Source organism: Castanea sativa, chromosome 3 (genome assembly GCF_040712315.1).
Source record: "Castanea sativa cultivar Marrone di Chiusa Pesio chromosome 3, ASM4071231v1".
In the NCBI taxonomy this organism is placed as follows: domain Eukaryota; kingdom Viridiplantae; phylum Streptophyta; class Magnoliopsida; order Fagales; family Fagaceae; genus Castanea; species Castanea sativa.
This window is the reverse complement of record NC_134015.1, coordinates 39,680,774-39,699,749: the sequence shown is the minus strand read 5'-3', so window position 1 is coordinate 39,699,749 and position 18,976 is coordinate 39,680,774. Positions and strand designations below refer to the sequence as shown.

The 18,976-nt window shown below is 36.5% G+C and overlaps 1 protein-coding gene across 1 annotated transcript in view; it reads right to left on the bottom strand.

Annotated features, from left to right (window-relative positions):
- Positions 1-3,567: 3,567 nt before the first annotated feature.
- LOC142627130 (MADS-box protein FLOWERING LOCUS C-like) overlaps positions 3,568-18,976 on the bottom strand; it is a 34,835-nt gene continuing 19,426 nt past the window's right edge. The window contains exons 2-7 of the mRNA XM_075800930.1: positions 8,285-8,363; positions 6,980-7,056; positions 6,794-6,893; positions 5,706-5,747; positions 4,098-4,139; positions 3,568-3,976 (exon numbers count right to left, since the gene is read on the bottom strand). Coding sequence (XP_075657045.1) covers positions 3,860-3,976; positions 4,098-4,139; positions 5,706-5,747; positions 6,794-6,893; positions 6,980-7,056; positions 8,285-8,363 — 457 coding nt within the window. The 3' untranslated portion in view covers positions 3,568-3,859. The remainder of the gene's footprint in view (positions 3,977-4,097; positions 4,140-5,705; positions 5,748-6,793; positions 6,894-6,979; positions 7,057-8,284; positions 8,364-18,976) is intronic.

Below are 18,976 nucleotides of genomic sequence, written 5' to 3'. Positions count from 1 at the left end.
AAATCAAAATGGTTAGTCTGAATTTTCTGCAACACGGTGAGGCTTCCTGCCCAAACATCTTGGGCTGCTCCACACCCCCAAATAGCATGAACAACATCCTCGAGTTCCCTTTGGCAGCAGTGACACAAATTTTCCAGAACAACTTTGTGTTTTGCTAGACTCATCCATGTGGGAAGAATATCATGGCATGCCCTCTAGCCAAATTTTTTTTATCTTCCCAGGTATTTTTAGCTTCCATAACGTGCTCCACATCTGCTACCATCCACTCCTATTTGATGATTCGGCCCAACTAGCTTTCCTCAAAACCTGTCGTGCAAGATGGTACCCAGACTGAACTGAATACTTACCCCTCTTATTATGCAGCCATACCACTGAATCTTGCACAACCCTTCGGCTCAAAGGGATTCTGTAGATAGCTTCAGCCTTTTCCCGATTAAAATGTGCCATTATGATTTGCTTTTCCCACCCATAAAAGTCCCAATCAATCAAATTTGATACTCTCTAGCCCTCCTCCATTCCATGCACCGGATGTAGAATTTTATTTGAAGGGCAGGTTGGAATCCACTTATCCTTAGTAACCACAATAGACTCTCCATTCCCTACTCTCCAACAACACCCACTCTTCAAAATTGGTAAGGCAGCCACCATACTTTTCCAAACAAAGGAGTTGTTTGGAGAGTCTTTCACATGAAGAAAATTACACTAAGGAAAATATCTGGCCTTGAAACATTTAAACATTAGAGACTCATGATTTTTCAGCAACCTCCAACCTTGCTTGGCTAACATAGCAAGATTAAAATACCTCAAATCTCTAAAGCTCATGCCCCCTTCCTTTTTTGGTTGAGTTAAACAATCCCAACTCTTCCAATGTATTTTCTTTTCATTGCCTATTTGCCCCCACCAAAATTTAGCACACAAGGAGTTTAGTTCATCACACAATTTTGCCGGTAATTGAAATACCCCTATGGTATAAGTAGGAATAGCTTGAGCGATTGCCTTAATAAGCACTTCTTTCCCCGCCTTGGATAACATCTTCCCCTTCCAACCCTGCAATTTTTACCAAACTCTATCTTTCAAGAAAGAAAAAGTTTGGTATTTTGCTCGACCCACTAGTGTTGGTAGACCCAAATAAAATAAGAGTCAAATCGCTCCACCTCCTTTACTCCCAACAGTGACACAATCTCATCCCTATGGCTGCCATGGGTATTGCTACTAAAATAAACCGATGACTTCTCCATATTAATACACTGGCCTGAGGCATTAGCATAAACCTGTAGCATCTCATTGATCACCTGCACTTCTCCAGTAGTTGCTCGGCAAAAAAGAATAAAGTCATCTGCAAACATTAAATTTGAGATTGTTGGCGCCCCTCTACAAATAGACACACCCTTAATTTGCCTATCCATCTCAGCCTTAGCAGCATTGAAGTAAAACCTTCAGCACACAATAGGAATAGGTATGGTGATAAAGAATCACCCTGACGGATCCCCCTAGATGGCTTGATGTTGCCATATGGCTTCCCATTAATAAGAATGGAAAAAGAAGGTGTGGAGATACAACCCATCACCCAACTAATCCAAGTGACTGGAAAACCCAACTTTGCCACAATACCCCGCAGGAAGTGCTACTTAACTCGGTCATATGCCTTACTAATGTCAAGCTTCAATGCAAGAGATCCCTTTTTGCCTTTTTTCCGAGAGTGCATGGTATGTAAGGTTTCATAGGCCACCAATACATTGTCTATGATGAGTCTCCCTGGGACAAAAGCACTTTGGGTAGGGGTTACTTGGGAGAATATATTTCAACCTGTTAGTCAAAACTTTGGACGTAATCTTGTAAATAACATTACATAAACTAATAGGTCGGAAATCAGACATTTTCTCGGGTGACTTTATTTTAGGGATCAACACAATATGGGTATGATTTATAGCAGGAACCATGACACCAGAATTAAAATAATCTAGGATAGCATTAACAACATTATCACCCACTACATGCCAAATTTTTTGGAAAAAAGTGTGTTCATACCATCAGACCCAGGTGCATTGGTTGGCCCCATTTGGAACAATGCAACCTTGATTTCTTCACCAGTAAAATCACTGGTTAGATCCTGTTGCATTTCTAGGGCCAGCTTATGAGGCACAATATTGAGACAATCATCAATCTGAGAACATGTACCTGCAGTAAACAAGTTATCAAAATAATCAGCTACCACCACAACTATTTCTTCCTCCTCCTCCATCCAAGCATTCTTAGAGTTCTTTATCCCCTTTATAAGATTTCTCCTTCTACGTTATAAAGCCTTTGATTGGAAAATTTTTGTTTTCTTGTCCCCATGTTTCAACCAAGCCCTTTCTTTTCAACTGTGCCTATTTTTATATATTGTTTCTTTAAATTGAAAGAGCCGTAAAACTATAATCACCAATTCATATTTATTTCAGTTACCATTATTTTTCTTTCCATTTTAAATTTTAAAATACTTACACAAAAATAGAGAGTAATCACTAATCAATTTAAATCTATCACTCAAATTATTTTCCAGCCTACTAGTCACATGGTATTTATTTTTTTGAACACAGCAATTCTCATTTTTAAAACAGCCAAAACCCTTCCATCTCCCTCTCCCTCTCCCTCTCCCTCTCCTTCTCCCTTTCACGCTTCTCGCCCTTCACCCTCTTTACTCTCCTTTCACGCTTCGCCCTTCACCCTCTTTACTCTCCTTTCAGCCCTCCAAATACACCGTTAATTGCATTCTAGATACTCCATTGTAGATGGCATATAGAACACACCTCTCTCCCCCTGTAGAAGAATTTTGCTTTATTTTTTTCTCGTCAGCTTTGAACGGAGAACTGGGTATGCAAAACTTGGCACGTGAGATGTTGCAACCATCTGATGATGCATTTTCCTGCCAAAAACGGTTAGGTTCCTGCACTCTCTACCTCTCTTTCATTTGGTTTCAGTATTCATTTTTCTATTTAGTTCAAGGTTTGTCATGTTGCATTTTCCTTTCGAGTAACTCCATCATATCTATTCATCATACCTTTCAAACCTTTTGTAGGAGTTTTGAGATACTAGCTTATACTGGGTTTGTCTTTTTAATGATGTCAAAATCTAGAAGCAAAGCATTTTTTGAAGGCTAATTATTGTTTCACATTCTTAGGCACTTTCACACTAAATGCACACATATATTGTACACATGATATGAAAGAGTGTGTACATGATGTGAAAGAATGTAAACACTATTGGATGTGAATTAAAACAATCAAAGCCCTTTTTTGACTCATGTAATGGAAAAATCTCAACCGATTTCTTTATGTAGTCAATAGTTTTCAAATGAGAAAAACTTCCAGAAATAATTTGTCATCACACAAAGATATAACCATCATTCTTTAATACTTGCAATTAATGGAATCCCTCACATATGAAAAAATGAAAAATATAATAAAATGGTTTATGCATGATATATTCAGAGTCCAGATAAAACTAGAAGGGTTGGTTAGTCAGATAATCATGATGATAGAACAATTAGTATATGCTACTGATGTCTTCCTCCAAAACTGAACATTGTTTTGCACACCAACACCACCTATCATTTAATTGGCATAATGAATAACCAGAATTCAGAGTATGGATTACTCAATCAATAACACAACACAGCTAAGAATTAATAGATACCACTGTAGAATTAAGAAGAGAGCATAGGATACCACTTCAGAAGTAATCTTATACGTGTTACATGGTAGGCTATATATTACATGCATTCACTCAAATATTTAAAAGGGACTGATAAGTGTCAGCATATACCACAGCTAATGTGAAGCACCTTTCAAGCATACAGACTGTGCCATCTCCCAACCTGCTATGGAAGCAAACTAAGTGTTTCCAGTTGCGGCGGATGGGCCAACTGATTATTTGAATGTTTAATTAACCCCAGCACCACCTCAGTTCTGTCTTTAGTATCCTGCACTGCTCTGATCTGTAAGTAACAAGCAATTATTCCAACGATGATTTAGTTCCCTTCATTATGTTGCCACTAATAAACTCTTTAAACAAATTGTTCAAGAATGTGGGCTTTTCTTTTTTATCTATGCTTCTACCTTCCTCTGTAATAGCTTCTTTTCTTCTCTCAGCATCCTTTCCTGTTCATCATAGCAAAAAGGAATTGGCCATTGCAAATGCATTTAAAATTAATCCTACCTTTTTATGCTGCAATTCATACATAAAAATTCAGAGATACAAACAGATAATTGACATTAGAAACTGAACTACGCCTTACTTTTACTTTTTCAAATTTCTTTACCTTGATTTTAGTTATCAGTTCTAGCGTTTCAGCAAATACGCCAAGGTTCTTACACTTACTCTTTTTCATCTCTTTTTGCAGTAGCTCATTACTGTAGTTGGTTACATTTCTAAATACAAGGGCTTTATCTGCTATTCCTTACAGATATTTATAGCAGTTCATTTCTTTCTTCATATTAAATTTTATAACTTAATGCTGCCTCTTCTAGATGTTCTATCAATTGCTTAGGTTGCATATTTAAATCCCTATCTGAAAGTTGGTAAGCGTGATCCAAAGGACTAGGCATGGTTGGATCCTTTAACAAACAGTTCAGCTTCCAGTACCCAACCTAGATCACCTTACCATCCAAAGTTGTAAATTGACTCTGTTGAGGTCTTAGACACAAGGATTCAAATCTCTGTCTGTGTGAAAAGTTACACTTACAAAGAATATCATACTGAGTTCAGAAGAGGTCCATACACGCCTTTGAGGAAGGTAGCCGGAAATAGATTCCTATATGTTTTCTTTTGTAAAAATTGTCTCCATACTGCAACTAAATGCGATGAACATCTAGACATGCTACAATTGCTAAGCATGTCCCCAAACATGATTGAACCCACAGCAGAAAGTTGAACCAGTTATGGTCCCTCAAGGTGCTAATCTTAAGAATTTTCATATTCATCCCTTGATCTGACTTAGGGCTGAACCACCAGGTCAGAGAGTATGCATGAGTTTGAACTAGATTCTCAAAATAGTAACTACAACATGAACCAAAGTGGACTGAGCAAGTAAACTGGATGATCTACAACAGCAATTGTTAATTGCATATATTTGACTTATTGGAATACATTAGAAAAACTAGATTTTTGTTTGATCATTATGAGTTCAAGAATAATAAAAAGTTGAGGAGCATTGAGAGGGACAATTCAATAAAGAGCTCTATCTAGTATTTAGGTATTTTACTCTAATTTATTATAAGAATCATGAATTCTTAAAGGAGACAACAGATGGTGCAGGTGACTTCAAGGTTTTAAAGCACGAGCAGAGGGAAATTTCAAAGTATAGCATGAAGGGAAACAATTGGATGGTTAGCAAATGTATATCAAGTGGTAAGAATTTCTTTTATAGATCTTCACAACATGCCCGAATCCCTAGGAGACATTGTTCAAACCTTTCTGATTTAGGAGGTAGTAAATGCAGGTTTAGATAGATATGATGCACTGATGAAAGTTTTATGTAAAAGATGAAATTCACTCCTGCTATTGCAATAAATGTCTTATGACAAGTCAGCCAGTAAAGGGATTTTAACTGAGGGGACATCAGACTAAACTTTCAAGGCACAGATCCCAATTTCAAGTTGAGTAATTGACATTAAGGAACAAGGTCTTCCAAGTAAGATACCAGAGGAACAGTATTAATTGCATACCTTTTCATGAAGGCCCATTATGGACTCCAGCATCAGCTGTGTCTGAAAAATAAAAAAGTAATTAGGCATAGAAATATAACTTTTAGAGCTGGAATTTTAAGTCAACTGTAACAGAATAGCATTTCTTATGCAGGCGGAATGGAGCACCCAATAGGCCAATACTAAGTTCTGTATAATTGTCCCTACAGATGTTTAGCTATAGTTCATGAGGACATAGTTTAGTAAGTTATGTCTATAAGTTAAGTAAAATCAAAATCCCTTTGTTAGCATTAAATGCAGATTCCCTGATGCTCTATTTGAAAATTTAGATTTCTACTGAATTTATCAATGGTAAAAGAGGAAGAAGAAGAAGCAAAAAATGTCCCTTAAGTAAGAACTTCAACAAGTCCCATATTAATTAGATAGTAGAAGAAGCCTAACAAATGTTACCAAGAGCATTATAGTCTAAGACTTGGCTAGACTACAAAGAATAAGTTAATGAGGAAATTGTAATAGAGAATTCCATAAAATACTCTGTTTTCACGTAATCATGGAAGCTGTTTCTATTTTTTGGCTAGTCACAGAAGTTGTTTCAGCAAATTATGTGTTCAATGATATTTAGAAATACGTAGATCTTGGAAACTTAACTTCCTATACCCGCTTGTCTTTGAGAGTATATTTATGAACTTGTTCGTGATGATGGAAGTTTTTTGGATATAAGACTACAACCGGATGTGCTGGTAAATTTTGTATAGTGCCTTGCATATTCTTCATGAACCATATGGTTAGAAAGCCATTACACATGTGAGCACACAAACATGGCATCTGGCATTTGACGTTCTAGGCTGAAGCGAGACAGATGCAAGATAAGATTTTAGAGGTATTAGTCACCCTTCAAAACTAAATTTTGTCATCTAGACGGTTGAAAATCTTATGGTATGACTACTCTTAAGATGGAACAAGATGACAAGAGTGATAAACCTAGACATTAATGAGTTTTATGGTGTGGCAGCATTCAGCATTTAAAACAAAGTTGGGTTCCATGTAAGGCTTACATAAAGTATCAGTTTATACTTTATAACCTCATTGACAAAAGACATAAAACTGACCTTTCTGGATCTGGTTTGTGTCAGTGCAGCATTGAATTGTTTCTCTAGTTTCACAAGGTCAGTCACACTCAACTGCTCAATATTTGGCCCTTCAAGCTGACTATTGATGCAAATTTTTATTTCAATCAATCAACTATAATGCCTTTTAGGAAGTGCAAAAACAAGGAAAGAAGAGTTAGTAATTACCTTTGAACTATTTCTAGTAGCTCTGCATGTGATGGTACACTCACATCCTCTAGACTCGCATCCTCCAAGAGGTTTTTCTGTTGACAAGAATGTTAACTATGATATATCAGATACAGAATCCTTGCAGAGAAGCGCTACCTGTCCTCTATAATAAGGAGGTCTTGGGTCAATCAATTTTTTTTTTTAAAGGGGTGGCACGGGTGGGGGAGTTGGTGTTTGTTAAAGGGGGCATTTTGGGGAGAGAAATTATTGTATGCATCTGTATCAGACTGAAGATACAGTAAAAGAAGAACTTACACCTAGTTACTGTATGCAGTCACAGAAATTACTTCTAATTTCTCCCCTTGAGAAAACTCATGATCACTGATACCATTTTTGTGCCAGAGCTGTTCTTGATGAAGTCACAGAAATTTGTGGACTTCCAAAGCTAGATATTAGTAAGCCGCTTTTCATTGAATGGAGGTTCAAACACCGAATGCAAGTTAGTAGAATCAATCTAATACCAGATAAATGTTAGTCATTGGCATCAATCTCTTGTGTTCTAGTCTAAAACTATTAGTCCATGCTTGATCTTACAGGCACCCTAAATGAGTAGTTAAAATAAAACGAGACCTTTAGTGCTATACTCCCTTTACCATGATGATAAACAAGTTGAAATACTACGAATGCAGAAGGACATCACCCAAATATGAATTGGGTCAAATAAGCCTAGCACCAAGGGCAAGCCAGCATTTACAAGGACAAGGATCTGGAAAAACAAAAGTGGAGAAAGTACAAAAGGGCCCCTTTTGTATCTTTAATTCCATCATAAGGTAGCTTTTAGAAAGTACATGGTTATTGATCATTTCTATAGGACAAAAAAATCCATCTACTTGCAGTAACGACACAAGCTGAAAGCCATAAGAAATAGAACAAGTTTGTCTCACGATAATAATCCTTGAATCCAAAAGGGATTCCTCGAATCCGCAAGGAGAAATATGGAATCCATCAGAAAAAGAAGAGATAAACCTCTCTAAAAAAAATCTATTAATCAAATTTCGAATTTCTACTATTATTTTTCTTTTTCTACATGCTAATTAGATATTTCTACTAGATATACATACCCAGCTCTATCACTTAAATGCATAAATTACTTTTCTACTTATCAAATTTTGAATCCATTGGTCCTAGTCTTATGGTTTAAATAGGGAAATAAAGTTTTCAGATCTTATTAGTAGACATTTTGAGTTACCTAATGAAGAAAAATGATAAGGAAGGTAGTGCATGTTTGACTTTGAGATAGATGGAAAAAGTTAAACTGCTTACCTCTATGTCATTAAGACCTTTGGATTCGTTCATTTCCACGTGAAAGCGACTCTGATAACGGTCGAGGATCTTGGACAAGCTGAAAATAAAAATAAGTTACATAAACCTGTCACTAGAAGTGGTGCACCCATACTAGTATAGAACTAGTTAGTTTAATCATAACACTCAACAATAAAGACAAACTATAAGTGAGACACAAAAGGTATCAGAGATCATAATATCTAAACTGTGTTAAACCATACTAGCGTTTATTTATAATCAGATTTTTGATGACTGTGTTTAATGTTAACAGTTGTAGGTTAACTTCAATAAATTGGAACACTCACACAGGGTGTAATGTGACGGTCAAAATTACACAAAAGAATGAAAAGCATCCAATATAGTTTAAACAGTCAAACATTGGGAAGGCCAATAATTAGAAGTTTGAGGACCATGCAAACCTGCATATAAAGATTCTAATAGCCAAGCAACTTTTGAAGAATTCTAAAAATTTAGTACTGATGATCCTTCGACATGGTACCAGAAATTGGTTGCTTGAAAGGTTTTGGATTTTTAGTCATATGCTTTCTAGAGCCATAGAGTAAGGTTTATTGAATAGATTTAGAGTGCGTGAAGACTCCTCTGAAGTGTTGCTAATGTCTCACCTACTTTTTGCAGAAGATACATTTTTATTTTTTGGTGCCTTCCACATATATGAGCCATACTCTTGCTTTCCAAAGCTGTCTCAAGATTGAAGATAAAATTGAATAAGAGTGCAATGGTTTCAATGGGGGAGGTTGGAGATGTGGAAGAACAAATTGTGGTGTTTTCTTGAATGGTGGGTTCTTCGCCTATGATACATCTGGGTATGCCTTTGGTTTCCCTTACAAGGCTACTACTATGGTAAGGTGACCTCTGAGTTTCCAATCACACTCTCTTGTGTGTCTCTGTTGTAGTGATTAAATAGCATGTCCTTTTCATTAGTAATAGAAATATCTTCATGGAGTCCTTTAATATCCCTAGAAAAGGAAGTCACCAACAAAAATTGCTCCTGAAAACTATTATGGAGCATAATACCCTTGGGCTTTCTTCTCTGTAAATATAGGCAAAGACCTCCTGAACCTGAAGAGGAGGAAGAGGCTCCTTTCCCAACAACTGTATTCGAATAGGATCATATTCATGATTTAATTCGGTTAAGAACTCAAGTACACATTATCGTTCAATCATTTTCTTGAACGTTGTAGTGTTAGTAGCACATCCAGACTGAAGATTCAGATAATAGTCCAAGTCTTGCTGCAAGTTACAGAGTGCCTTGAAATACCTTGTCAAAGGCCAATCACCCTGTTTGACCTCGTGACAGCAGCACTTCAAATCACATACATGCGCTAGATTTCCATATTGAGCATAAGTTTTAGTAATGGCTTCCCAAATCTCCTTGCGAATTTGCGAAGTAGGTCACAACTAATTTCAAGTTCCATTGAGTCCAATAGCCATGACATTATCAGGGAGTTTTCAAAATCTCATCTATCACCAGTGCGATCATTAGTGTTAGGCTTAGAAATTGCTCCAGTAACATAACCCATTTTCCCCTACTTTTAAGGACCTTTGCAAATCATGACTAGGTTGGTTAACTGTCCCACAAATCTGACAATTTTCTGAAGTTACTTTAAGACATATTTCTCCAAAAGATTACTAGCTAACTCTTACTTGAGACATATTCCACATTAATTGAATAGGAAAGCCATTAAAGTTATTGATGAACCTATAGATCCACTCATTGACGCATAAGAAGTTCCTATATTCTTTCTCGTGGAATCGAGAAGCATTAATCAAGATACACAGTTGCCCTATAAGAAGTTTCATGGGGACGTTCTAATGAACCATGTAGGATTAAGCCTTCCCTATTGTTTCTTTCCTTACCTTTCACAAGGTGCCAAGTAGCATCAATCTATTTCCAAAAAAAAAAAAAAAAATACCAACAATCTTTCTCATTATCCTTTCTAGGGTAGTCCATGGGTTGGGTCTAGTTGGGTTTGGGGTTGAATCGTCACTCAACCCTATCATTTGTTGTCAATTGAGTGGTCAGTCGAAATCGGGTTTTTCCAGGTCATCAGTTGGGTAGGTCAAAACCATCAAGTGACGGGGCTTGGGCTACAATCAATAATGAGACAATAACACAGCAAATAACAAACAACAAACTTCAAATCAAAGTAAGCAACAAAACATCAATGGGTATTTGGGTATAAATCTTTGGGTTTATTTGATTTGAATTGATTCAATTGACTCCACGAGAAATAGAGTAAAGAGAGACCATGTTACAATCACCTTCGATGCATGGTTTGTCACATGGAATTTGAAAATTCTATAACCTAATAAAAGCTAATACCTTTAGAGACCACGAAAAATCATGCTTCTCTCCAAAACTTAAGTTCAACATCTAAACTTAGCTCAAAGAAAAATTAAATTTCTAACTCATGTTACAAAGGGTATAAAACATATGGATTGAATCTATTAGGTTTTTGGACTTCATCTCTATTCTAGATTTCAGCTTTGATTACAACCTTTAATTTTTGCAATGGCACCTAAAATTAAGTCTCTTGATTCTCAATATATTCAGGATAAACACTTTGCTTATTTTAGCGAAAAATGTTTTCCAAAAACCATTTCATTTTCCGAAAAAACATAAGCCAATGAAAAACATTTTTTTGTGGTTAACAGAAAATAAGCCCAATAGAGGCTGCGTTTGTTTCGGGTGTAATTGAATTTTTGAAATTGTTTTACACCATTGCTGGTGTTTGGCAACACTGGAAATTATGGTCAAATTGAATAGATTTCAGTTGATCGCAAAATACCCACCCTACACCCGTAAATCATTTTACACACTTAATTTACCTTCAAACCATTTCCACTCTCCTTAGAAAATTCCTAATCACTCTCTAAGCTCACTCACGCCAAGCCTCAACGGAAGGAGGGGAGAGAGCTAACACACTCGAAGAGAGAGAGAGAAAGCGAGCGAGAAAGAGAGATTGAACCGGGTCTGATTGTTGCCGCCACTTGGAGCTTGTTGCCGCCATCCTCTAGATCACCTCGACCTCCTCTGGGTCAGATCATCTCCTCTCGATCTCGTCGCCGTTGCCCTCTGGGTCAGATTGTCTCCTCTCGATCTTGTCTTCGCCACTCGCCGATCTGCTTTCTCTCTCTTTCCCTCCAACCAACCAAGGTTGGATTGGGAACTGCATGTCACCGATTTAGTGCCTTCACTCAAGAACCACACCCTCTCTTCCACTCTCACTCACGACACTCTCTCTCATCTCACTTTTTCTCTCTGACCCAAACCAAGCCTCCTACTTATTTTTGTGTCTAATTTTCGTTTTCTCTGATCTCTAATCCTTTTGTTGTTGTTGTGGCAGTGTGGGTGGTGGTGTTTTGGTGGTTTTTGTGTTGTGTGGTGGTGGGTTTTGTGTGGATAGTGGTGGATTTTCTGTGGGTGGTGGTGGGTTTTGTGTGGGTGGTGGTGGATTTACTGTGAGTGGTGACTGCAATAGAGCAGTGGTGGCAGTTTTTTCCCTCTTCCCGATTTGGAGTGTGGATGGTGGTCGGTTGTGCTTGTCCTTGTGGTGGTGGCTGGCTTGGGCTTACATTTTCCAGAGAATAAAAATTTTTTACATCCAAGAACAAACACAAGAAATAATTATCCGGTGTAATTTCCACAGCACAGTCAAATACCAGAAAATATATTCCTTTACGTAAAATGTTTTCAACTGAAAATATTTTACACTTGAAAAACATTTTACATATTGCCAAACACAGCCAAAGTGAAAAACATTTTCCACTTTAAAAGGATAGAAAAAGGTTTTCTTCAATGTTACATACTCCATAGACAATTATAAATAAAAGCTACGCTACAAAAATCATATATTTGTAATTTCTCTCTTTTTGCTTCATTTCTATTTACAAACCAACCATTGACTATCATTGACCAGCTCATGAATGACCATTAGAATTTTTCCAAATGACCATTTCTTTATCAGACTCCATATTTTCTTCTCTAGCCTCGAGAGTTTTTCCCAAAAAACTATCTTCAATTTCTTGTTAACTCATTATTCTACTTCATCTTTGGCTTGTGCAACTTCTACTTCAAGTTTTTTATCTTCCAATTTCTCAATGTTTAAAATTTAATGTGTGGTGCTTAAAATATTTGGTTGCTTATGAGTGGTGCTTAAAATAATATTTCATTGTTATCTCGAGGAAAGAAAAATTTACAATAATCCTTTTCATTCTTATGATCTTATCCATGCCAATCTTGCCTCTTCTCATTCTGAAATACTCTATATCATTCCACTAATTTGTAGTATCACTCTCAAGCTCTTGCTTGATTCAAGTTGTACCTTAAAGTCTTTTGGTATCTTTGCATAATGAATAAGCTTCAAGAGCAAGGATCCAACCTATGAAATGTTCTTTGTATGATAGGTTGGTCACAAGTATAGTCTTGATAATCATATGCCCATCATCTTCACAATCTTATTTGGCATTCAAACCCATATTAACGACCATGTCACAGATCTTGTATAGCCCATGGGTCAATCTCTCACTGCTAGCTTGCCTTTTTGAGGACTTGTACCCCATGCTTTTCGTCAATAGGGTGGTTGCTTTCTCCATATCCTTATGCAATATCGGGATGCTAAGTTGCCAACAAACTTTGACACCAATTGACATGAAATGGAAAGCTTAAGAAGACTAAATATAGTTCTAGATAAATGTAAACCTTCAAAAGTCATATGGCGATCTTTGAATCCACAAGTAAATGCTCTCAAATCCAGCAGATGACAGAAAATAACTTGATAGCAATTTATTAATAATAGTTTTTGTTTAATAAGAACTACTTAGTTTATTTCCTAGTAGTTAGATTATAAATAGGCTTGATATGTAAGAGAAGAATTAGTTTTTGATGTAATTTTATTGTAGTTTCAGATTTGGACAGATGACTTTCTCTTTGTTTATCCAGTTTTCTTTGTAATTCCAGCTCGGATTCTTCATTCTATTGCAATTTATTTTAGTTCTTAGTTATTTGATCTTGATTTCCCATCATTACGTTTTAGAGCATAGGACAGGTTATCTTTTCCCTCACTGATTTGATTATTTGAGCCCTAGATTTCCCTGTGGTTTTTTTTTAACTCCATTCAAGATATTATTATTCACATCTAGGTAACCTGTGCAAATCAAATACGTATAGTGCTGCTGCTGCTGTTGTTGTTGCAAATTATCACATATTTGATCAACTTGTGGTGCTGTCGCTACTGCGATTTGCAATTTTTTGAAGATTGTGAAGCTTTTAATGGCCTAAAGTAAGGGGACATCCAATGGATGTTTGGGAAGGAGTTGAAGCGAACCCTCTGATGGGGAGGAATGGGGGACGAAATAAAAATATGGAGAGAAGAGATGAGATTGTAGAGTTAAGTATACAAGTTGCGTCACTTATGGATGTGGTGTAGTGTTTGCAGCATCCTCATAAGGCTATTAATGAATCTGAATACTCTCATTCTCATTTTGTGAACCCTTTTGGAGTCCTCCAAGGGGTAGGCCTTATATGGAAAGAAATGAGTCAAGGATTGACTGCAACTTCAAAGTTGAAATTCCAGAGTTTCAAGGAAGTCTCTAACTGAAAGACATCATAGATTGGCTTAACACCGTTGAGAGGGTGTTTGATTATTATGAAGTTATGGATGAAAAGAAAGTGAAGCTAGTCACTATTCGCCTTTAGGGGAGATCTTTCACTTGGTAGAAACAATTGCAAATTTCTTGCCTATAAAATGGTAAAGACAAGATGAGTTAGGAAAAGATGAAGAAAAAGCCTCGTGAGCAATTTCTTCCTTTCAACTATGCGTAAGCACTCTACAAAGAACTACACAACCTTAAGCAAGAAGGTAGTGTAGGGAGTATATGAAGGCGTCGTAGTAAGGGTAGATTAAATGAAAGTGATGAAGAAATGGAAGAAATGGTTGCAAGGTTCTTGAGTGGATTGAAGCCATCCATCCAAGATGTCCTTAGCCTTCAATCATTGTGGAACGTGTTGGAAGTGTACAACCGGGCTTTATTGGTGGAGAAACAAAAAACTAGGCCTGCTTTGAGGTCTGGACAGTGGGGTTCCAGCTTTGGTCAGGGTATTTCTGACCAATATAAGGTTGGACTACAAGCAATAGGCCCTAAGCCTGCTATTACAGTCCCTAAATAGTCCCAAACAGCCACTGTTGGTGGGGGTAGTGGGTACTTTCATATGTTTCAAGTGTGGAGAATTGAGGCATCAATATTTGAATTGTAGGAAAAAGACTCTTATGTTAGAGAAGTAAAATAGCTTGAACATTTAAATGGAGAACCCTTTTTTTTTTATCAATCTTCAAATAAGGAGGTTTGTGGTGATTGTGAAGAAGAAGGGACTTGACACTTGTGATGAGGAAGACTCATCTGGCTCAACCTCAATTCTGAAGAAGATTGGTTGAGAACCAATATTTTTTTATACAACTTGCAACATTGGAGGAAGAGTTTGTAATATGATCGCCAAATGATGCATGATGAGATGAAAAACACCTATACCTTAAGCAAAGATAATCAACAATTTACTTTGCTAACCCTCTACAACTTCTTTACTTGTTTCTAATGACTTTATTCAAGAAATTCAAGATAATGGCTACATTTTGGCATTTATTGCAGCAGTCAACATAGCGGCTAGAACTATTGTTCCTAGTGTTGTCAGTGAGTTATTAGAGAAATATGGTGATTTTTCCCCCTTGAGTTACCTTTCAACTTGCCTCCTATGCGAGAAATCCAACATGCCATTGATTTTGTACTGAGAGCATCCCTTCCAAACAAAACAGCATATTGTATGGCTCCAAAGGAAAAGGAAGAGTTGCTAAAACAAGTTCAAGAGCTTCTTGATAAATGCTACATTAGGGATAGTATTAGCCGTTGTGGGTATCTGCTCTCTTGACTCTTAAGAAGGATTGTTCTTGGAGGATGTTTGTGGATAGTAGAGCTATCAACAAGATCACAATCAAGTATTGCTTTACAATTCCTAGATTGGATGACATGCTAGATTGCTTGACTTCAAAGGTGTTTTCCAAGATTGATTTGTAAAGTGGGTATCATCAAATTATAATTCGCCAAGGAAATGAATGGAAGACTGCATGCATTATTGTTTATTTGAATGGCTTGTTATGCCATTTAGTTTGACAAATGCAACTAGCACTTTAGTGAGGGTGATGACACAAATGTTACAAACATTATTGGGGGTTTGAGTTGTGGTTTATTTTGATGATATTTTGGTGTATAATCTCTGTTTGGAGGATTGCTTGGTGCATTTACAGCTCATGCTTGACGTCTTGAGGAGAGAAAAGTTCAATGATAACATAAAGAAATATAACTTTGGGATGGATCAAGTAATGTTTTGGGTATGTCGTGTCTTTCAAAAGAGTGTTAATGGATGAAAATAAGGTGAAGGCAATTGTTAATTGGTCTACACCTTCTATTGTACATGAGGTGAGAAGTTTCTATGGCCTTGCTACCTTCTATAGAAGATTTATTAGCAATTTCAGCACACTTGCAGCACATTCCACCAATTGTCTCAAAACAAAAGTCCTTTGTTTGGATTGATAAAGCCCAAGAAAGTTTTCAACTTCTAAAGAGGAAGTTAACTGAAGTTCCTATTTTTGCCTTGCCCAAGTTTGACAAGATATTTGAGCTTAATTGCGATGCATCTGGAGTGAGAATTGGTGGTGTCCTGAGCAAAAAAGGGCAGCCCTTTGGTGAGAAATTGAATGAGGCAAAACTTAGGTATTCTACCTTGACAAGCAATTTCATACTATTGAGCCATCAAGCACTGGAGTTACTACAAAGAGTTTATGTTACACATTGACCACGAGGGTTTGAAATATCTCAATAGTCAATCCAATGTAAACAAAAGACAAGCTAAGTTGGTAAGTTTTTTTTGTAACAATTCACTTTCTCTTTGAAACATCAATTGGGAATTCTCAACAAAGTGGTTAATAGGTTGAGTAGTAGGACTAATTTCCTGGTGGAAATGTAAGTTAAGGTCGCTGCCAAGGAAAATTACCAAGATGACCCACATTTTGGTAATCTATACTAGCAATTACAACATGGACAACAACCTACCAAGTTTGATTTCTGGTTAAAGGATGGATTTCTTTTCAAAGTGCTGAAGTTATCTGTGCCTAAATCTTCTCTATGGGAGTTGATGATTGTTGAACAATATAATTTGGGGCATTTTGGCAAGTCAAAGACCCTAGAATTCCTTCAATAGGACTACTTTTGGCCAGGAATGACTAAAGATGCTGACTTGCATGTCCTAAGGTGCCAAGTTTGTCAAAGGGGAAAGAGTACAACCGCTAGTGCATGTCTGTATTATCCTCTTCTAGTGCCTAACAAACCATGGGAATGTATAAGTATAAATTTTGTTCTTGGCCTTCCACCTACACAATGAAAGAATGATCCAATCATGGTGGTAGTGATCATTTCTCTAAGATGGCTAACCTTATCCCATGCAAGACAACTTCAAATGCTTCCAATGTGGTTGTTTTATTATTCAAAGAAGTCTACTAGTTTCATGGTGTAAACCTCTATTTTTTCTAACAGGGATGCTAAATTTCTTACTTATTTTTTTGCGAATTCTATGGCATAAGATAGGGACCAAATTGAACTTTAGTAGTTCTTTCCACCCTCAAACAGATGGACAAATTGAATTGTCAACCAGAGTCTTAGGAATCACTTGAGATGCTTGATTGGTGAAAATCCAAGGAATTGGGAAAGTATCATTCCCTTGGTTGAATTTTCATACAACTCTTCTCTTAATCGGACTATTAAAACATCTTATTTTCAAGTTGTGTGTGGGAATAAACCTTTGCGGGTGTCAGATTTGGCTCCATTTCCACTTTCTAAGGAGAGTGTAAGAGCAACAAAAATGATAAAGTTTATGCAATCTATCCATGCACAAATCAAGGAGAGAATTGAACATTTCCTAATTTTCAAGGAAGGGGACCTCATATGGTTGATTTTGACTAAGAAAAGGTGTCCTCACGGCTCTTATTACAAGTTAGGAGCAAGGAAAGTGGGCCTATGCAAAGTGTTGACTAAAATCAATGACAATGCCTACACAATCCAACTACCCATTTGTTTGAAAATGTCTAATGTCTTCAATGTGAAGCATTTGAAGCCGGGGCAAGTTTCCTTTATAGAGGAGAGTATGATGTAACCACCCCTTTCTCTTAAGCCAAATAGCCAACCACCCTTTTTGACCTCTTAGGGCAGGCAACCAGCCACTTGTTTTGACTTCTCAAATCTGCCATGTGTTGTCTTTAATTTCAACATTGACTTATGGTGTTGACAGCTAGCCTAGCTATAACTATTAGTTAGTTTTTTTCCTAGTAGTAAGATATTATAAATAGGTTTGTTATGTAAGAAATGTTAGTTGATTTCCCCTTACTCCCCGTTTCCTTCCTCTCCTTCATTGGGTCATTAGAAGCTTCACATTTTTCCACACAAAAAGAAAAAAATGTAAACAGTAGCAACAACACAAATTGATAAAATCTGTGATAATTTGCTGCAGTAATAGCATCACAATACAGATCTAATCCGCACAAGGAACCTAAATCTGAATTCTAGGATCTTGAATGGAGAGAAAAAAAAAGAATCACAAGGAAATCTAGGACTCAAATAATCAAATCAGTTGGGACAAGAGGACCAAATCTCTACTTTGATACTAAATAATGGAAATCAAGATCAACTAACTAAGAACTGAAGTAGAATAGCATTAGAATGAAGAATCCAAGCTTGAATTACAAAGAAGACCGGAGAAACAGAGACTCTTTTGTCCAGATCTAAAACTAAGATAAAATTACATCAAAATTTGATTTCTTCTCTTACATGAGAAACCTATAATTTCTAACCACTAAGAAATAAACTTACTAATTGCTACAAAAGGCTGGTTGTCAAATACACTAGTTAATGCTAGAAATAATGACAACACATGGTAGATCTGAGAAGTTAGAATAGGTGGCTACGTCAGCAGTTAGCCATTATGTTGCAATTGTTATGGTTTTTTTTATTTTTTTGGTTGAGTGCTATTATGCCCTTACTTTTTAGTATACCATATTATGCCCTTCGTTATTACCATTCAGAAAATGAATTAGGGCATCAATTTGTATATGAGAAAAGATTAATAATATTTCTTTAATAGCAAAAAATATCAAGACGTAATTCATTGCCTAAGATGTTTATCTATTCCTAAATAATTGTATAACTTATTCTAAAATAAGGGCAGGATCGTTGCTTGAGTTTTCTATATAGGGATTAATTTAGTTGATTCTCTTTAGGCAAATTTGGGTCATGACGATTTGTAAAAAATATCCTCATAACCAACCATTTGGTTTTTGGAACCATCATTATTAAACCTTCTCCTATAACGGTCCATAGTCCAAAATCTTATTCAAAGTACTAATTTTAGGTCCATAGTCCAAAATCTTATTCAAAGTACTAATTTTATAGCCAATCAAAATCTTGAAATAGAATCGTTCAAAAAAAAAAAATTATCTTGAAATAGAATAAAAATAACTGCCATGGTTCTCTTATGGCACCTTATTTAAATAAAAAGAGAAAGAAAAAAAGAAATTCATTATTTTCTTTTATGTGGCGTTTGGTACAGGG